This window comes from Setaria italica, chromosome IV (genome assembly GCF_000263155.2).
Source record: "Setaria italica strain Yugu1 chromosome IV, Setaria_italica_v2.0, whole genome shotgun sequence".
Taxonomy (NCBI): Eukaryota; Viridiplantae; Streptophyta; class Magnoliopsida; order Poales; family Poaceae; genus Setaria; species Setaria italica.
Genome location: NC_028453.1, coordinates 684972 through 705461, shown reverse-complemented (window position 1 = coordinate 705461; position 20490 = coordinate 684972). Strand labels below are relative to the sequence as shown.

The 20490-nt window shown below is 46.8% G+C and overlaps 2 protein-coding genes and 1 long non-coding RNA gene across 5 annotated transcripts; all 3 read left to right on the top strand.

The window, feature by feature from the left end:
- Positions 1-858: 858 nt before the first annotated feature.
- On the top strand, positions 859-5722 carry LOC101756075 (ruBisCO large subunit-binding protein subunit beta, chloroplastic). Of its 3 annotated transcripts, none has more exons than XM_004964284.4 (14): positions 859-981; positions 1952-2110; positions 2204-2329; positions 2640-2777; positions 2857-3195; positions 3286-3520; positions 3598-3767; positions 3856-3933; positions 4026-4097; positions 4258-4362; positions 4483-4575; positions 4668-4760; positions 5213-5336; positions 5467-5722. In XM_004964284.4, the coding sequence occupies exons 2-14, from the start codon at positions 1958-1960 to the stop codon at positions 5478-5480; spliced, it is 1740 nt and encodes a 579-aa protein (XP_004964341.1). In that variant the 5' UTR covers positions 859-981; positions 1952-1957; the 3' UTR covers positions 5481-5722. The 3 variants fall into 3 exon arrangements, with proteins under 3 accessions (XP_004964341.1, XP_022681570.1, XP_004964340.1); XM_022825835.1 differs by having other exon boundaries at positions 864-981; positions 1956-2110; XM_004964283.4 differs by lacking the exon at positions 859-981 and having other exon boundaries at positions 1886-2110.
- Positions 5723-8596: 2874 nt separating this feature from the next.
- On the top strand, positions 8597-13759 carry LOC111256995. The gene is made up of 3 exons (XR_002677347.1): positions 8597-8791; positions 9593-9773; positions 9881-13759. It is a non-coding gene; the product is annotated as an uncharacterized LOC111256995 (long non-coding RNA).
- Positions 13760-15846: 2087 nt separating this feature from the next.
- LOC101755400 lies at positions 15847-20175 on the top strand. Its single transcript, XM_004964282.3, has 2 exons — positions 15847-16645; positions 18506-20175. The coding sequence occupies exons 1-2, from the start codon at positions 16167-16169 to the stop codon at positions 19815-19817; spliced, it is 1791 nt and encodes a 596-aa protein (XP_004964339.1). The 5' UTR covers positions 15847-16166; the 3' UTR covers positions 19818-20175.
- Positions 20176-20490: the final 315 nt, after the last annotated feature.

The window sequence follows — 20490 nt, the reverse complement described above, 5'->3', positions numbered from 1 at the left end:
GATCTTTGATTTTTTTTCTATCCATGTATTGTTCTAGGGCCATTTGGATCCTCAAATAAGCAAGGCTCACCAGCGAGAATCTACAAAAGAAGATTTAATGTTTAGTTGAAAAGCAAGCAGCCTCGACAAAATCCTTGCTTCCAATGGCGTATCATTTTGGCTAACTCAAGATGAGGCTTGCTCTTGGTGGCAAGGCAAGGTAAACGTTGTCCACAAACCGTCCACTAGTTCAATTTTTTTTTATCGAATGATTTTTTTTTAATTAACGTATGCACACAAGTCAAGATTCAAAGTCTTCAAACTTTGACCGAACACTTGCCTTAAGAAATTTGTAGATTATACTATAGATGCAAATTTGATATTGTTGGATTTACATTAAAAGCACTTTCAAACTATGTTAATGCTATAAACATCATAATATATGATATATCAACGATAAAAGTGTGGTGTTGGAGGTGGTATTGGGTCAACTCGTGTCTTAGGTATTGCGGTGGAGGGAGTACATATGCTGAAAAGGTAATATAAGGGTGTCACGCTAAGATATGATTTTCATATTTGCCATGATATTTTATCCGACAATCAAATTTTCTCAGGAAAATAACAATTAGAATTTTCGCAGAACTTTAACAAGTCTAAAAGTCATACTTTTCTAAATCAGCGGCTAGTTAGCTGGAGCAGAATCTTTCGATGGCTGTGGATACGATCAAACGTACGTCAAAACTAGCTAAATGTTTTCGGTGAATGAAAAGAAGTGTACGATAATGGTGCTTTAGCAAATTGCCATAATCCCAGGGGTGTATGCGCGAACGGGTAGCCTCCTGCTAAACCCTTGCGTGTATTTAACACCTCATCCCTTCCCCTCTGCCCCGCCCCCAAACCCCTTCTCACACACGCAGCAGCAGCGACCCAACCCAACCCCCCCGAGGCCGCCACCAGCCTTATCCTCTCCGCCTCCGCCATCCTCCGGCTCCAATCCGCGAGGTGAATCCCTAACCCGAGCTCCTGCGCTCCTTCCCCGCCCCGGATTCGAGGTTCCTCCGCGCTCTCCCCCCCGGTTCGGCGGCGCGTTCTAGCTGCCAATTCTAGCCGTGGGTTCGAGGATTGGGCCGAGCTGGTTTGCGTGTGCCGCGTTTGGCTCCGATTCCGCGGGTGGTTTGGGAGCGAGATGGGTACAGTTCGTCCGCGTAGGTTGATGGCGCGTGGGTTCGGGATTGTTTCGTGGGCGCTTTTCGCCATGTAGAGCTAGTAGTAGTTTCGCCCGAATGCTGTGGGCGGTTGGGCCTAATGAATCTCGCAGGGTTTTGTGGTTGAGGTGTAGTAAGCTCAGTAGAATTGCCACATTAGTCTTATCTAATTTCTAAAGCAGGGTACTTAAAGGTCCCTTGGTTCATGCCCTGACTGTTTGTAGGGTGGGTTGGGATACATATTTCATCTGCCTGCCACTGCATGCCAAAAGGTGGGGCCTTGCTATCTGTCGGTAGCACGCTTTTGCTTTCCATTGCCATTGCCTTCGTTGGGTTTATGATATCCTTCAGCTAGCCAAAACCAGATGTACATGCTTTGTGCAATTGCCACTTGGGTAGTGGAAAATGCCAGAAATGCTATGTTTGTTAGTGATTATTGAGTCCTTAGAAGCTGCCAAAATTGTAGGACTGGGTGAATAGCAATGGTTCCACATTCGGTGCCACTGGGCGATGTGCATATGTGATATGTGTGGGTCCTTTTCGTTTGAAACTAGATAAGGTATATCTGCAGCAATGGTTAATCCACCATGAAAATTGGTTTTGATTACCCTTTGGTATTGGTACCTCGATACATGTTGTAAGGGTGATGTTTTATGTTATCCAGTCAAAATATGATTCTGTTAGTTTCTGTTTGAGAGCTGTTAAGATTATAGATTATGTGTCCGCTCCAATTGTTTTGGCATGCTAATCTAGTTCCTTCTGCACAGGCAGATATGGCTTCCACATTCGGTGCCACTTCTACGGTTGGCCTTATGGCTGCTCCAACCGGTAAGAATGTGCGCCTTCAGAGGAGGGCTAACTTCAGAGTAAAAGCAGCTAAGGAGCTGTACTTCAACAAGGATGGCTCCGCTATCAAGAAGCTCCAGGTGAGGTTCACCGTTCTTGGACATTCTATGTTTTTAATGATGATGTACTGTTGTGTCTTAACCAGACATTGATAAGTTTTTTCTATGTTCCAGACTGGAGTTAATAAGCTTGCAGACCTAGTTGGAGTTACACTGGGACCAAAGGGAAGGAATGTGGTTTTGGAGAGCAAGTATGGGTCTCCTAAGATTGTTAACGATGGTGTTACAGTTGCAAGAGAGGTACAGTGCAAATGTTATCATTTCAAAGAATTAGAGAGATCAGCATTCTACTTAGAATTTGCTTGTATATATATTTTTTCCATTCTCATGACACCTAAACTTTAAAAGAGAACACAAGCATAAACTTGTTAGCTGTTGTCTATACCATATTGATGGTGCACCCTTTGTTTTGTTATCCTAAAGTGCATTGCAAATAATTGAATTTCGCTAATGAACCAGTCTGTTCTGAAGGCTTTTGGATTCTCATGCAATTTGTGGCATAGCTTTCAAGTCCATGCAGAGTTTTATAGTAATTGTTGTTGTACTGCAGGTTGAGCTGGAGGATCCAGTTGAAAACATTGGAGCTAAATTAGTCAGGCAAGCTGCAGCTAAGACCAATGATCTAGCTGGAGATGGGACAACTACTTCCGTGGTCCTTGCTCAGGGGCTGATTGCTGAGGGTGTTAAGGTATGCCGTTAGCTGGGAATTTTGCTACCTGTACAATTGAACGATGAATCGCTTGTAAGCTAAATACTCTCTTGTACAGGTTGTGGCAGCTGGTGCTAATCCTGTTCAGATTACCCGTGGTATCGAGAAAACAGCAAAAGCACTAGTTGATGAACTACGGAAGCTGTCAAAGGAGGTTGAAGATAGTGAGCTTGCAGATGTTGCCGCAGTCAGTGCCGGCAACAACTATGAAATTGGTAACATGATAGCAGAGGCTATGAGCAAGGTTGGTCGCAAGGGTGTGGTTACCCTTGAAGAGGGGAGGAGTTCTGAGAACTTTCTGTATGTTGTGGAGGGAATGCAATTTGAGCGTGGTTACATCTCTCCTTACTTTGTAACTGACAGTGAGAAAATGACCGCTGAGTATGAGAACTGCAAGGTAGTATGGAATCTGAGCTATCAATTTGATTTTTTTGCTGTTCATTGTATGACTTTCAGATTATTGATGCTACTATATTTTCTTGTTCAGCTGCTTTTGGTGGACAAAAAGATCACCAACGCAAGGGACCTTATCAATGTTTTGGAGGAAGCCATCAGAGGTGCATACCCAATCCTGATAATTGCTGAGGATATCGAGCAGGAGGCTCTTGCTACCCTTGTTGTTAACAAGCTTAGAGGATCATTGAAGATTGCTGCTATCAAAGCACCTGGTTTTGGAGAGCGCAAGACCCAGTACTTGGATGATATTGCCATCCTTACCGGAGGTCAGCTGAACTTCTATTCTGGAGCATCCTTATGCTCATGTATGCTTCTTATTTATAAGCATTCTTCATTTCTGCAGCAACTGTAATCAGAGATGAAGTTGGGCTCTCACTTGACAAGGCGGACAAATCAGTCCTTGGAACAGCTGCAAAGGTCGTGCTTACCAAAGAGTCTACAACAATTGTTGGTGATGGCACCACCCAGGAAGAAGTTACTAAGAGGGTTGCACAAATAAAAAATCTCATTGAGGTCTGACCTTTTCCTGTCTTGTTCAGTTGACTTAGTATTACTGTTCACGCGAAAGTCTGAAGCAATGTTTTTATCGACCTAATTTCAGGTAGCAGAACAGGAATATGAAAAGGAAAAGCTCAATGAGAGGATAGCAAAGCTTGCTGGTGGTGTTGCTGTCATTCAGGTATAGTGAAAGTACATGGATTGTGCATTTCATCGATTCAATGTTACAAGGATGGTAGGTAACTGTAATTCATGTTTGGTGTTGCTCAACAGGTGGGAGCACAAACAGAAACTGAACTAAAGGAGAAGAAGTTGAGAGTTGAGGATGCCCTAAATGCAACTAAGGTAAGTCTGTCGGAGTAATTAATATTTTGTGCTGCCAGATTCTTATTTGCTTCACAAGGAACGAGAATTCTGCATTGTAGTACTTCCTGAAGCATTCTACATTTTCTGCTGAATTTTCTTCTGGTCACATGTGACTAAAATGGTTTCTTCCTCTCCACAGGCTGCCGTTGAGGAAGGTATTGTTGTTGGTGGAGGGTGCACTCTCTTGCGGCTTGCTGCTAAAGTTGATGCCATCAAGGACACACTGGAGAATGATGAGCAGAAGGTGAGAACGAAATCAGTAATGAGTTCATTCATTTCAAAGAGGAGGCTACAGTGCAGAAACGTCTTAGACTTGCACCATTGAGCAATCCAAAGTGATGCGCTGAACTGTCAATATTTGTAGGTTGGAGCTGAAATAGTGAGGAGGGCCCTGAGCTACCCACTCAAATTGATTGCTAAAAACGCCGGTGTTAATGGCAGCGTTGTCACTGAGAAGGTATGGGTCGCTCACTCAAGTTATTGTGTGTTCTGCATTTCATGGTGTGGATCTGACATTCTGAATCTCATGGAAATGTTTTTATGCGCCAGGTTCTTTCTAATGAGAACTTCAAGTATGGTTACAATGCTGCTACCGGACAGTACGAGGACTTGATGGCTGCTGGTATCATTGACCCCACTAAGGTTTGTAGCCCAGTTGCTTTCCTATCCTTTTGCTTGAATGCTGGTTAGTTGATCTTGCAGCTTCAGACATTCAATGCTTGTACCCTGCTGTTGAGTTATATTGAGTTCATTATAGTTTCTGATGTAGAGACTAGATCTAGGTGAAATGGCTAAGCCGACGAGTTATATTGAGTTCATTAGTTTCTGATGTAGAGACTAGATCTAGGCGTGAAATGGCTAAGCCAACCTAATTTAAGTAGCTCAGTTCTTTAGTTGAGCCTCAAGTAAAAATAGATATAAAAAGAACTTCGGGAACTGCCCAAAGCTAAAGCAACAGTAATAGCCAGTAGAAATGAATATTTCAGTCCTTGCACGAGGTTTACAGTATGATTATTACATATCTTTTTTTTCCAGCTTTCTTTCCTAACTTTTTCCCCGAGCCAAACATCTCAAAACTATGATGAACTGTGTAGGTGGTGAGATGCTGCTTGGAGCACGCTGCGTCGGTGGCCAAGACCTTCCTCACATCGGACGTCGTGGTCGTCGAGATCAAGGAGCCTGAGGCAGCTCCCCTCACTAACCCGATGGACAACTCTGGTACATGACCGTGCTCTGTATTTCTTTTTCTTTTTTTTTATGGAACGATGATGCTTTGCATTTCATGGTCACAAACGTTTTGCACCTCAGAGATGTTTTGCTAACTGTTGCTACTCTTTGCCACGACCAGGCTACGGATACTGATGAGTGATGGCCAAGCCACGGTTGCCCCTGGGAAGAAGGTGTTCCACCGTATTTTTTGGTAGGCGAGTCTTCAGAGGTCGGTTGAGGTAGATTTGAGATAAAAAAAAAAAGAGGTGAAATTGTTGTACCACCGAAAGGCGAAATAAGCTGAGGAACTGTAGTCCAAATTTGCGATGCGATGTAACTGGAACCGAACAGCAGTCGAGTTAAGCAAAAAATTGCTGAAAGATTTTGAAACTGATGATAGCGTTGGTTCCAGCTATTGTCCATCGTGGCCGCGCTCACGTTCTATAAGCTAAGAACTTGTGATGTTAAGCATCACCAGCTCTTGGTGGTGATGGAACAACGAAACAAGCACAACGAAACCCAAAATGACACTGCGCTGATGCGCATTCGAACGGCCGCCTTCTTCCAGTGAGGAGCACCAAAGAGACGGCCGTTCCGTCCCCCGCGCCTAGAACCCTAGCCCGTCCCTGCCTCATCGCGCGCGGCGGCGCAGGCACAGGTACCCCTCCCTATCTAGCTGATCCCCCGATGCTTGTGCGTGAATTTCCGTTCCGTCCCCCAGTTGATCGGACTCACGCAGCTTGGTCTATCGCGTGTATTCCGGGGAGTTTTTTCAGGGGATTTTGGGGGATCGAAGCATCGTCTCCGATCGGGGGTGAGGCTCCTGGGGTTTTGCACTGGTGTGGTTACCAGGCGCATCGCCGCTGTGTAGTGCCGCGATTGTGTTCGATTCGGCGATGCCTGCTGCAGATTTCGGGCGCGACCGTTACGATTGGTGTACCCTTCTGCGGTGTCCACTTGGTCGGCTTCGTAGTCCTCGTATTGGAGAAGCTGCTGGATTGTCCAGTCCTCTAGTTTGATGATTGGCTGGTCGGTCAGCAACAGCAAGTAACTTGGGGGCTCATCTCTGCTTTCTGGCCTTGCTTGCTACTCATTTGAGGATAACTTATGTCCTCTAGTTGCTTGAACGGTGGGTGACGGTGTGGTTTGGGCCATCCTGAGCCATGTACTCTGTTGCTGTTTACGTGCTTTACGGCTGTATCTATGAGCTGGTGCAAGTGTACTTCTCAACATGATTTGGTTGTGGATTATCCATCATATCATTGTGTGTTATTTTCTGTTTGACCGTGACGTTGTGTTCTCCCTGGGATCGCTGAAATATTGACTATTAAGTGGTTTGTATGTTCCCGAGTGTGAAGCAGTCCTTTCTTCTGCTGCTACTGTTGATCAGCCGAGTACAGTTTCCTGACTTCTCTTTCTGCGTGTGCTGTTGAACCTGCAGTGGTGTTAACTGATATTATCTGCAGCAGTCCAACAGTTACGGCTTCAACCTTTGGGCCGGGCCATTCCGCAAACGTGCAGTCTTACTCATTCACTGCTGCAAATGAATAGCATTTCTACACGGAATGTGTTGGCTGTCAACAAGCTGCAAGTGAGTTATCCACCTCATCTTTCTCATAATGGCATACTAAATTCGTCAGAGTGACTAGCAATTTCGTATGTTCTGTGTGTCATATCCTTTCTTCAACTCTGGCTGTAGGTCAGCCAAATATGACTCCCTACTTTCTCTTTGGATAACTCTGCTGTTATTATGTATATTAGTGCCAATATGCTTAAGACATTGTTGGACTTACTCGTGGACTGAAAGGGGCTCAGTCTACTTGAGAATGTGTGAGTCACCTAACATTGTCAATAATGGTGCTAAAAGTAATGCAAGAGGAAACTTATTATTTACTGAGAATCATGATATGCTTAGTAGCACCATCTTCGCCCTCAAAGTAGATTAAAAGTAATAAAGTTGTGCACTCTTCTAACGAAAAGCACTCAAAATAGGCTGACATATGTTACTACCTGCAATTCTGTGACTATTGTCGTGTTACACTAGTTACCACAGCATTAGTACTGGTTGTCCGATAGCAGAGGTGTCTATCCTTACATCAAGCCATCTTTATCCTTTGCTACATCGTTTCGAATGCCTCAGACTGAAATCACAGTTTGGTTTTGCTCTTTGTTCCTTTCTTCATAAGTTTTCTGTTTTCATTGAACAATTAAAGCCACAGGATCATGGTATGTGTCTACTTCATTGATGATTTTACTTGAACCTGTTTAGTTCACACAAACATTAGACCTCTAAAACAATCGTGAACCCAGTTATAGTCGTTTAAAATAGATATTTTACACTGAAGCAGGTTGACCTTGAGGATCCATTAGAAAATATTGGAGCCACATTGGTCAGTAGAGTAGTTTCTAGGACCAGTGATTTGACTGGGGGATGAAACCGCTGATTTTAAGATAAAAACAGCATTGTAAATGCTTGGAATTCAGCCATTAGTTTGCAAGAGAACCAAAGTTTAACATTTTTCAGGTTATTAAGTGGTTTCCACAGGAGCCAATCGAATGCCAAAGAAAGGATGTTCTGGCCAAGATATGGTACTACTTGTTATGGCCAGTATATCCATAATTCCAAATTTGCTACAATGTGAACTTGATTCTCATGTCTGCTTACTTGCTTGAACGTCTATTTATCAAATTCCTCTAATTCTTATCTTAGGATCTGAATGTCTTGACTCTTGAGTTAACCTTATCTTTCAAGCTGTGGAGCTAGAGTATGAGAAACAGAACCTCTTGAATGACAGGTTAGTTAAGCTCTCTTATTTGTTGCTATTATTAAGGTATGTCTACTTGACAGTCTGGCTCGTATGTCGGTCAGTTCTTTCCGGTGGCTCTTGACTAAATAGAAGGGAGTCACCCAATTTTGCCATATAGGCTGGAGAACATATTCAACCTTGGCTGAAGATGCTCTGAATGCAGCAAAGGTGAATGCTCTTTTGCATCTTCAACCACCATACTTGCTGTGTTTCCGGTAGCAGTTCATTAACTTCTGGGGCCTGATGTGCTGTAGCAATGTATTAACTATCTACACTTTTTAGTATCCAGTTGCTAATTCATTGTCATTTGCTTTTCTGTTAGGCTGCTGTTGAGGAAGGAATTGTTGGTGTTAGGCTGCTGTTGAGGAAGGAATTGTTGGTGATGGCTGTACTCTTTTGAGGCTGGCATCAAAAGTTGATTCCATCATAGAATCTCTTGAGAATGATACGCAGCAGGTAGAAGACCGTCATCATGTCTAAACTCATCAAAGCTATTATTTTACCAGTTCATGTCTAACTTTAGTTGGAAGTTATGTTTGCAGTTACCAAATAGTGGCATGTTGTAAAAATTGTTGTAGGTAGATCCAGCCATTACTATCAAAGCTACTGGACATCAATGGTATCGGAGTGTGCCGAGAGCAGTCAGTCCCCACCAAGGTGAGTATACGGGCCTTCTGTTGTATGAAACCAAAAAGGAGAAATGAAAAGAAAGTCGTTGGGACTGAAACTGCGAGGAACGCTCTGAATTATCCGCTTAAGTTTATTGTAAATAGATGAGCAGTGCTATCAACCTGTGATTGAGAAGGTTTGAATACCTTTCAGTTATAGAGTATGGTTGAGTGGTTTTCGCAGCTTGTGAGTATAAAATTTGGAAAATAGATCTCTGCAATCAGGTTCTTTTCAGTGAGGGCTGTTTGGTTGCAGCCTGGCAGGCAGCTGCAGCGCCAGGCAGCAATCTCCACCCTAGGCTGACGAAATCGTGCGCCTGAGGTTGCTGCCTGAGCCAGGCAGCTTTGCTAGGTCTCCAAGCAAACAAGAGAAGATGGCTGCTAGGTCTCTAAGCTATGGCATTTTGTAATGGAGTTCTGGTCATCGGCACCTACGAAGATTTTATCGTTTTCTTTTTTATTAGGTTTTTGATTAACTCCCATAATAACCTTATATAAAATGTTGTTCTAAATGCTGCAAGCGTTCCTTTTTATTTTCCCCCCTGTGTGTACAGTCTGATGCATTTCTCAACTGCAAAAGGATTTAACTCCACAATCATTTGTTTGCTTGAATTGAGAAAAAAAATAATTCTGACGATGAGTAGAGCTAGAGGGAAATTAGCTCCAAGCAGTAGTTTCTGGGGCAATAGCATAGTTATCATGTGTTGTCGGTGCCTTAGTACAGTGGAACATTTGCGGTGCACAGAAGGAACATTAGTACAGTGGAACCTTATGTTCCTTACATTTTCAGGTCGATTGTTTCCTCTGGTGGTAAACAGAAGGTCGTGATGTGCTGCTTGGATCCTTGGAACATCATGCTGCGTCGGTGGCAAAGACACTCATCAGTTCCGAGTTCTGGCGTGGGCGTGGATGTTCACGCCGAGCGGAGGAGCCTGAACTGAACAGCTGAACCCCTGAACGCCTGGCTGCTGGTAAAACGTAACCAACGGCCGACTCTGTTGCCTAGCCTAGGCTACCTGATTCCCTGGAAGCTTTTTTGACCGGTCCTTAATCCATGTCTTGGTGTCACGTTCAGCAGGCCTTGGATTCTAACCGGCCGACCAGAAAGGTTTGCTCCGGTTTTATTTTTCAGCAATGGGGGTCGAAATTCTACTCCAACTCAGGTATGCATGTCATGTCGCTTCTGTATTCGGCAATGCATATATGTTCCATGGATACACCACACACATGCCCATCTTTTTTTTCAGACGAAGAATGCATGCTTTGTTTCATCCTCAAAATGTGCATCATGCTGTTCATCATCTTGTCCCAGTAGAAAAGTATAGCACACGGTGCAGTACGGAAGCTAGTGAAGTACGTCCTCGTTGGATTCTGGTTCTGGAACGCATCGTGCTGCTCATTGATCAATTGATATTGAAGAAGCAGAGATTTTCCATGGAGGAGGAGCCGAGGAGGAGGGGTCATGGCTCATGAGGCTCACGCACGCACGCACATCGGATGCCGCTGCGGCTGCGCGATCTTTTGGCAGTGAGCAGCAGCCAGGAGGAGCAGTGGTTTGGTGGTACGCGGCTAGTACCGTAGCGTAGCGAGCAGCACGGCGAACCCAGTGGGGGCCCGGCCGTAGTCGTTTCTCTCTCACACAGGCAGCCCCAGCCTTGACCTTTTTACATTGCTCGAGGCGGTGGTCTCGAGCTGCCGGCCGAGCCCGGAAGCCGGAGGACGGGAGGAAACTCCAAAACCCCGCCGTGTCAGGGGAGCTCGCGAGCTCCTCCTTTGGAGCACGAACGGAGATACCGTTGGATCCTCCAATCGAAGCCAAGCCTCTGGTGTACTTTTACTGCGCAGAGTACGCAGTACAGGTGCTCGTACGCATGTTGTTGCACGCGTTGTTAGACGAGAGGCCCGTTGTCCACAGCCTTCGGTGTTGGTGGTGCCAAGTGAGTGTATAGTGTAACCTATGTCATCATCCCCCCAAGTGTGTACCGCCTTCGTCCCGGCTAGTTTTATCAGCAGTAGGAGGAGGAGGGAGTAGCATGGACTGTGGTCGAGTGCAACGCCGTCCTACAGGGAGGCTAGGCTACGACGACGACGACGACACACACGGATCCACCACCCGGGGCGGGGTGCGCCGGCCATACGAGCCGAGCAGCAACCACTTGAAAGCGTCCGTGCCGTGCATCTTATCCGGGGCAGCGGCGGGCAGCCGACGGGAGAGCCCAACGGCCGGCTGGCCATTAATATTCCCCCGTCCTCTCTCTCTCTCTCTCTGTGACTGTGTGCGCATGAGCTCCGGATGCCCTCGCTGCATGGAAAGCTGTGAACAACTACTAGTCTATGCGGCGGCCTTGCTCCTCTCTCTCTCTCTCTGCCTCTCTGGCGCTGCTCTGGATGCCGCCTAGCTACTGCCGCGGCCTGGCCCTCTGGCCTACCCGTGCGCCGTGTCGCGCAGCGCGCACGCACGCTCGCTCACTCCCGTTCGCCGTTTCCCTTCCAGTGTGCTGCTGCGTCGTGTGGCCGCTGGTGCACCCGATCCTGCTGCTCCACCCCCTCTGCTAGTAGTTGCTAGTGCTCCAACTCCAAACCACGCATCGCGCTGGACTAAAATATTGATCCTCGCGTGTCTGGCTTGGCTGATAGCACTACCATGCTGCTCATATGACAGTGGCTTGAGAAGATGCTCCTCCTCCTGTAGTATTATGCATGCATGCTACACAAAACAAAGCTGGTATTGGACCGGGTCTACGGGCAGAAGATACGTACGTACAGAAAATATGCCAAGCTATTTGTGTAAAAGGGTCAAAAGGTGAGGGGAATATCTCTTGTGGATTACCAAATATATCCGTTTGATTGATCTCTCCCTCCTTGCTTTTGCACCTTTGGTTGAACCTTTGCTTTCTTTTCTAGTTCCCTAGCAAAATTCTCTCCTACCCCTTGTGTTGGTAAAGAAAAAAAGAAGAGGTTTTTCCCACATCCACCGTATTGCATACGTAGAGAGGTTTTAATGCCTGTTGCGCGAAGATTTTTTACAGTCTGGGAGGATGTGAATGTGCCATTCAAGGTTCGCATCTACGCGCCGTACGTCCTTTTGGTGGTGTGCCAGTGGTACAGTCAAGCGTCTCCCTCTCCCAGCTCACCCTTTCTCCTCCTAGCTGAGCTGCCAGATTATCCCCCAACCAATGTGGGAGTGCAATCATCACGGCATCACCTTCCTTTAACTGCAAACGCCGTCCCCAAAAGCAATGCCATCTTCCTTCACATTCAGAGCCCCGCCCTCGCCAGCTTCCATTCCTTTCCTCGCCCAGATGCTTGCTCGAGCTCGGCACTTGGGGGTCGGGAGCCTGACACCTTAAAAACAACGTCCTACCCAACCCAACCCAACCCAAGGGTACCTTCCAAGGCAGCCATACAAGCTACTAAACCGCGGACGTTGCAATGCTGCAACGTGCTGTTCATTCGCACAAACAGCTCCTCCTCCATCCATCTCACGTCTCACAGCTGTTGCACCTGCTCTGACGCATCATTTGTTTCAAGTGTACTCTACAGAAGAAGAAAAAAGTACTTGGCAGCTTTGTAAGGTTAGGTTAGTACAAAGTCCAGAACATTATGTAAATGGTAATCGGATGGATATGCAAGATGCGGAGAAAATCCCCGCCCTGGGCATTGTGTGTACCGCTTGCGGTGATCCAGCGTCTCCTGCCAGTTGTGGTCGTTGGACAGGGACAAACAGCACCGGACCATGGTAGCCTTGCCTCCAGGACTTTGTACTCATTCCTGCTCTGTGGCCGTATCTTCCTCCTGTGTTGTCCGGTCTACTCGTATCTCTACGGACCATTGTACGCATGCTACCTCTAGGTGTGTACTAACTGTTGGGTACGTTTTGGTTTCGCTCGTATGCATCGCTAGATCGAGTGCACCGTCAGATGGTGCACAGAGTGTTTCACGTACATTTACAGTAGTTCATGTATTTGTAGGAGCCTAGGAGTCTTGTTGGATTTACATTTGAGGCTCTGTTTTCATTTTTTTTTAATGTACAACCGTGCATAGTTTGTACTACTTGCTACAAGGTTTGTTTCGAGTGTTCTTTTCTGCCACAGAATTGCTGGTTGGGTTGGTTCCAGCGAGACACCGATACGTGCCGCATGAGCTAGCAGCCATCATTGCGGGCAACATGTAAATGCAATGCTGTTCCAACTGAAAATGTCGAGCTGGGAGCTGGGAACGAACTGGAGTGACCGACCCTGACCAAAGAAACAAAGTTTTTTTTTAAAAAAAAAGAAAGAAAGGGAGAAGTCGTCGTTCTGCAGAGGAAGCTCTGCAATATTCTCTTGTCCAACGATCAAACCTAAGCCCAGGAAGCAAACTCCCACATGCTGAACATCACCTGCTCGCTAGCTGCCAGATAGTGGCAACCTGTCTTAACTAGAGTACAGGTGAGCAAGGAAAAAAAAAGAGAAGCTTTTATAAATATTATGAATAGCAGTTCTACTTGTACAGTACAAGTGCTGAATCCTGAATGCACGCAGAGGAGGAGGACAGCTGCAGAAGGAGACGATCGTTGGGACGCTGTGAAACGAGTTGTTTTCGCATTTGATTTCTTTGAAGAAAACAAACCATTAATGGGATGCTTTGTGGGGGGGGTCCTGGGGAACAGCAACACCAGCTGTCTTGGCCTGCATATCATTAGCAAGAGGGGGGGCCTTTTGTGCAAAAAATGATACTTCTTGGGGGGCCAAGGGCCAAAGGTGAGGTTTTTGCAATCCGATCCTCGACCCAGCTTCCAAGTCAAAAGGGCCGCCCGGGAAAGAGAAAGGGCTTGCTGGCTGTGGTTGGGCTGCTGCTGCTGCGGCATGCCGGCATCATTGCGCAACCGGTGTCCTCTTTTCTGCTCTCGTTGGAATCCAAGACGGTTTCTCTGTAAAGGGCAACACCATGAGAAGAGAACACCAAAGTTCTTGGACCCCCCCCCCCCCCCCCCCCCCCTCCCCTCTCATCAGCCAAATGAACATTACGCACCAAACACACACTCAGCTCGGATGCATGCAGTGCAAGTGAGGCTCACTCACTGCAGCAGAAGTAAGTTCGGATTAGCACTTATGCAAGTGAGACATGTTTTCGACGGCCAGCTAAGCTGATCCACAGTTTTCGTTGCATTGTGCGCGTAAACTGGTAATAATTGAGCCGACGAGGACGAGTGGCATTTTTGGGGGCAAGGGTGGTCCTTTTGTCTTTTGCCTCAACCGCCCGGCGAGCAAAAATAAACCTCCCAGGGGTAAGTTTTAGGCTTTTAGCTTGAGACCCTAGCATGTGACCATGCCTCTTGGAGCACACATGGTAGGACCTCGGCTGGGGTGAGGTTAAAAACCACACCCGGGCTTCACTTTATGCTCACTGTAGCACACTCGCAGTTTCTTTCTTTTCTTTGTTTTTGAGCTGCTCCTTCACATGCATCATGCATGGATTGGATGGAATCCACCATGACCAGCCAGCCGGCCGGACCCCTCTGAAGGGCCACCGAAATGGATGGATTGCAATTTTACAGGAGTGCTTTGTTAACGTCTGTAATGTTATTGTTTCAAAAGAAAGAAAAAAAATCTGTAATGTGGTTTAGGCTGGGTCATTGTCACTCGAATCTTGGCATGATCTCTCCATTCTCCACTGGGTGTTTATACAAACAAACGCCACAAGGGTTACATGTCGTTCACGCAAGCGGCTTTTGGGGTGACCGTGGCGCGTGACATCCTGATGACCGCATCGCAGCGTTGTTACTAAAACGTATCGCTGTCCACGACGTAGCAGTTGGATGGATGGATGGATGGATGTAGGTCCAAACTATATCTTGTTCAGACGGCCATTATTGCTTAAACGTTAGTTGCTACAAGGCAAAGTCGCAGCAGCAGCAGTTTGTTGTACAAGTTGGTAGTATTGTTGTGACATATGACCTGCTTGTCAAGACAACGAAATGGAGGTTGCCTGCCCTCAATGGATGTGGCGAGGGCCGAGGGCCATGCTTGCACATCTCTCACCTCTAGAGAGAGAGAGAGAGTAGAGAGAGAAGCATACAAAAACGTGACCTCAGGAAAACGGAATGTGGTGAAATAGTAGTGCATAAAAGGTGAAAAATGGGGGAAATGCATTGAGCTGCACGGCATGCAAGGTGGAGGATAAGTACAGTGGCGTTTGTAATGTAAAAACACCGATATGAACAAAATTTCCGATTCTCAAAGCAGCGACCGCCACCTGCGGGAGCAGGTCTCCTAGGGCATAGGGCAAGGGAAATGGAGCTAGGCATCCAAAGGCCCATGTTCCTCTCCATCAGGAGGAACTGCTATAGGTCCCCCCAACTCGGGTACTCTGCTACCAGTGGTAACAGTACTTTCTATACAGGAAGAAAATAGCTCCGTGCAGATAAAACATGGAGTTTATAATTTTTTGTGATGCTAAAAATTTAATTAAATAATGTGGCCCTTGCAAATTATGTGCACGCAAACCATTCATTTCTATCTATATATTAAAGTACTCGTGAGAGAAAACGAAAGGTGATGCCAACAAATCATATAAGCACATTCGATAGCTACAAAACTAACCAACTCTTATTTTGTCCTCGTGCGTCTTTTTCTCATGAAGTGCCAACTATATATGATCACGATTCTAAAGAAAGTAGTACTGTACCATGTATTTTGGTATTACAAAGTAATTTAGTTAAATACTACTAGATATATGAGTCCTAACCTTTCTACTCGTGGCACACCGGCCGTTTGGCAATATATAGCTTCAGGATGAGAAAAACACAAAAGAGAACACCCTAGTTTTGGTTTCACATGTTTAGAAAATTACATGTGAACGAGTACGCATACGGAGAGCGATAGAATATTTTGATCACCTGTATACAGACGGTTACACCTCCAGTGCAACCGAAGGGAGGCCTAGGCCAACTCACGAACACCAACTTGTGTGTTGTGTGCAATCCCGTCCTTCTTCCTTGGTCCCCCTAGCAGAACCCCACCCCATAAAAGCACCCCTCCATTGGCCGAATGGCGAGCACCACTCCATCCCCCAGCACAGCAAGCCGTCCTCCCCCCCCCCTCTCTCCTCCCTCCCATAAACCCCAGTTCAATCCCAGGTTTGAAATCCGCCACCTTTTGCACATACACACATACACAAGCACGCGCAGAGTCACACTTCCCCTACCCCCGTAGCTCAGCTCAGCTCAGCTCTGCTTTACCCCAAGCAAACCAAACCCAAGGCCAAGGATTCCTCAAAAGAACCACTTCCTCCTCATAGCTCGTGACCGCGCTCTCTCTCCTCTTCACTCCTCCCAGCTAGCTGCAGCGGCTTAAAGAGAGGGGAGCCAAGGGGGAGGAGCAATGTCGGAGCAGCAACCGTTGCCGCAGCCTCGGAGCAGCATGCGGGAGGCGCTGGAGAAGGAGGACAAGGAGAAGGCCGCCGCGGCGGCGGCCAAGGACAAGGCGGCCGTCCCCAAGAACGGCGGCGGCGGCGGCGGCGGCAACGGCGGGGGCAAGAACGGGGGCGGCAACGGCGGGAACAACGGCGGAGGGCCTCCCCAGTCCGGGGAGGAGACGGCCCGGGAGATTCAGGTCGTGAGGGAGGCGTACCGGCGCGAGACGGCGGCGCCGGCGTACGTCATCCCCGAGGAGCCGCCGGCCATGGTGGAGTCGGTGGGCTGGTACCTCTACGGCTTCTGCTCCTACTTCATCACCCACCTGCTGCTGCCGGTCCTCTTCCCGGCCATCATCACCCAGGTCGCCTTCCCCTCCTCCGACTTCACGCCGGACCCCAAGTACACCGTCAAGGGCGCCATCTGCTCCGTCCATGAGATGTCCATGTAAGAGACACACCATCTCCTCTCCCAGCCCTTTTCCTTCCCTTTGCGTGTTCTTGATATTTTTCCTTTGTTTCCCAGCCCTTTCCCCTTTCTTCCCCTGTTTTTTGAGTTCTTGGTGGTTGTTTCTCGGGGTTTAGATGGGCGTTTTAGTTTGTTTCTTTCTCGGAGGTTTAGTGATTTGTCTTTTTCTTGGTGTAATTTTCTGTCTCTTTTTTCCTTCTTCCAAGATTTAAGTGCAGAGCAAGAGTGCGTCTGAACTAGATAGAGCTGTGCCTTTCAAATTTTTTCCTTTCAGCAAGTTGTGTTTCCATGTGGCAGGTTGTGATTTTTACCTCTTCTTTTTTTTTTCAAACTTTGAGCTACTGAGTAGTGAGTTTTGCTTTGAGGCTGTTTCCTTTCCCCAAGTGTGTAGAGTTTATCCACTTGCTCATCTTGTTTAAAAGCTCTTAAGTTGGTGTCTGCTTTTCAGGTTTCCACCTGATGTCTTCTTAAAAGCAAATCTTGTTTTGTTTAGCAAACTAGGAAGCATACGTTGCATCCTTCACTTGGAAAACATGTTCTTTTTGCCTTGTTTGTGTCACCGGGCTCTCTGTCTCTTCTGGCGCTCAGCTCTGAAGTTTTCAGCTTGTTTTTGTTGGTCCTATTCGTTTTGTGATCTTGTACATGCCTACTCTTCCTTCTACCACGGTTGTTTACCTGCCCCGTACGCTAAATGTGGAAGCAAACTCCGATGAAGCACAAAAAACTAGATTTTTTTTCGTAGCTTTAGTCTACATATATCCCGTGTATATGCAAAAGAAAAGACCCTGATTCCTTAGAGATTCCCTATTTCCGTGCTCTCAATTATTAGTAGCAGATAAGAGATTCATGAGCAAAGCTCCAAAAGATGCTACTGTTTGGCCCTATCTAGTTGAGTAGCAGTTTAGCTAGGCATCTCATACCACCCATTTCTTTCGTTTTTGCTATTATCTATATTAGATTTTCTCTCTCTATACATGGTCTTGGAATACGCATTTTTTTGTCAGTATCTTTTTGTTAGCTCTCTGGGAGGATAAGGTCAAACAGGAAATCTTTAGGTGGGTGTGTCTGTAAAACTTATTTAAAATCTTTTGTGACGTTGAACATTTGGTGGTGAAATCGAAATAGGGAGGCTATTCCTGAGATGGGAAAGGAGCACAGGGAGCCATAAGTGTGAAATTTATGAGGTGCCAAGAGGAGGCCTGTACATCTCATTAAATCGCTCAGAAACTTGAATCCATTCTACAGATAGCTTCCAGTTTTCGCATCAAATTACCGCGATGAAACGCTGACCAAATTCAAGGAGTTACTGCTCACACCCTAGCAGTAAATTTCTTTTGCAATCTGTACATTGTTGGCTGATAGATCTAGTTGGCACAGCTGGGGGGTTGCATTGCCTTTTGTCTCACTTTTGATAGAACCGAGAAAAATGAGTGCGCAAAAGCAGGCCCATGCTTTGCCCCTTCTCTTTGGCCTTGGCCCTTTTTCCTTTTGAACAGGAAAAGAGGGTCTTTACCGTTGCAATTACAGAGATCTCTGCTCGCAAAATACTGTTGGTGGCCAACTGCAGGCCCAGCCAACTGGTAGGTGTGCTACAGCTTGTCATGCTTAAAATCCACCAGGCCAACTAATTGCTCTTGATTGCAAAGGGGAGGGGGATTGCTGTTCCTTAAATGCATGAACATTGACACCCCAACTCTCAAATGTCAAATGTTCTTTCTGACTCTGTTAATCTGTAAAGTTCATAGTTACATTCATGTTCATTCTTCAGTAGTTACCATTCAAAGTTAATGGTATGCAACAAAACATACTTTGCTGACACCAAATTTGTTGACTGGCCAGGTACCAAAGGCTTACTAGGCACTCCATCGCCATTGATGGATCGCGTTTGTCACCCTTGGGCTGGAGTGGTCTGTCATGGGCAATTGGCATCCTCATCGTGGCGCCGATCCTCACTCAGACTGCTCACCACCTTGACCGTGGCCAGTATCAGTCGCTCATCCTCATTGCTGCCACGTCCTTTGGGTCATTCTTCTGCCTGCTCACTGGTTTCTTCAAGACAGTCTGGGTGTTCCTCTTCTACATCCTCTTCATTGCAGGATCGATCATTGTTGCTGAGGCAGTGCATACCCGCAACCTTGGACTGATGATCCGTGGCCTTGCTGCTCATGACTCAGGCAAGCACCTTGTTCTACGCCGCCGCGCTGCTGCCAGCCAGCTCAGCCTGTACTGCACTGCCATTGGAGGCATTGGGGCAGCCCTCATGGCCGCATTCATGTACCACATGCTGCGGCGCACTGATCAGCTCACTGGCCTTTGGGTTGTCTCCATCTTCAGTGGCCTTATCTGGTTCATCGGCATCTGCCACGGTCTCTTCACAAACAGGCCCAGCAGCTCATCACCTGCCACGGCATTTGAGCCCAACTTCTTCACCAAGCTTGGCTACAGCATGACCCTTCTGCGCTACCCACAGGCCATTGGCAGCTTGGTTGCAGTGTTCCTGTCATCTTTCGCCACAATGTGCATCTTTACCAGTGGCACACTCTATGCTATTGGTGGTGTTTGCATCAAGCCGGTGCTTGTGCTCGTGCTGTGGATCCTTTACTTCCTGTTCCCCTTGATCTCGCTTCCACTTCTCCACCCAATCCAGATCATCATCCGTGCCGATGCTGTGCGCATGCAGCTGCTTGGGTTCATAATCTGCCTATTTGTGTCTGGTGCCGGGTTCTACTTCAAGAGCCACAGGTGGAGAGCTGCCCACATCATTGTTATCGCCCTTGTCCAGAGCACCGCCAACGGTATATTATACTCATTTGGCCGCATTCTGCTCCTTGATGCCTCACCGCCGGGGAAGGAGGGTGCATTTGCTGTCTGGTATGCATTTGTCCGCTGCACTGGTGCTATGATTGGCTATGCTGCTGCATCAGCTGGCCCTGGGCGTGCCGGAGGATCATTCGCTGCAGCATTCCTTGGGAGCTTCCTGGGCATCATAGTACTGATCTTCGGCAATGTCAGCAACATCGGGGCGCTGAAGGCTGCAGGGCACCTCAAGGGAATGGACGATGAGAAGAGGATGGGTGGTCTTGGCATGGAGAAAGGCGAGGGCATGGGCAGTGCTGTTGCGGATTCCGGCGAAGGCAGGGGGAGGGTATGATGACGATTCGAGATGGTGTATTTCTGGGAGGAAAAGATTGCATTGCTGTGGAGGTTGTGTTTGTGAGAAGGATTTGTTCTCTTCTTTCTTGTTTCTTGGTCATGTTTCAGTGACACTGTTAATCCCAGTGCGTTGCCCCTTTGATGCATGATGATGGATGACATAGTGGTAGAGGAGTGTGCTAGTTGTTAATGTGTTATTCTTTTGCTTGCAAGACAATTGTAACTGATGATATGGTTCTTTGTTCACCACCCGTCCAAAAATCTCTAGCAGTCAAGCTTCATTCATAATTTAATTTCTGTTGGAAAATGTGATTGTGTAGAGTGAAATAAACTTCTGCTGTAAACTCTAGTGTTCATTGGCTCTGATGTCTTATGTTCCATATGCATTTCAGTGGTCGGTCACCCAGTGCCGTTTCAGTATATCTCCGTGTAGAGAACTTTCAAGGTCTTGATCAGCCATGCTCATCGGGTTGCGGGTAGCTAGCTATATGATCAAACTAAGTACCGTATTTTCTTTTTGTTTGAACTTTGAAGCCAATGATGTAATGCCTGCGAGTTCCTTTTTACCAAATAATCAGGCTTGCAGAGGCCATTATAAACAAAGATTACTGAAGCCAATTTTAATCTCGTTGAAGGCTGCATCTGGAGTAATTTCAACAGCATGTGATGCA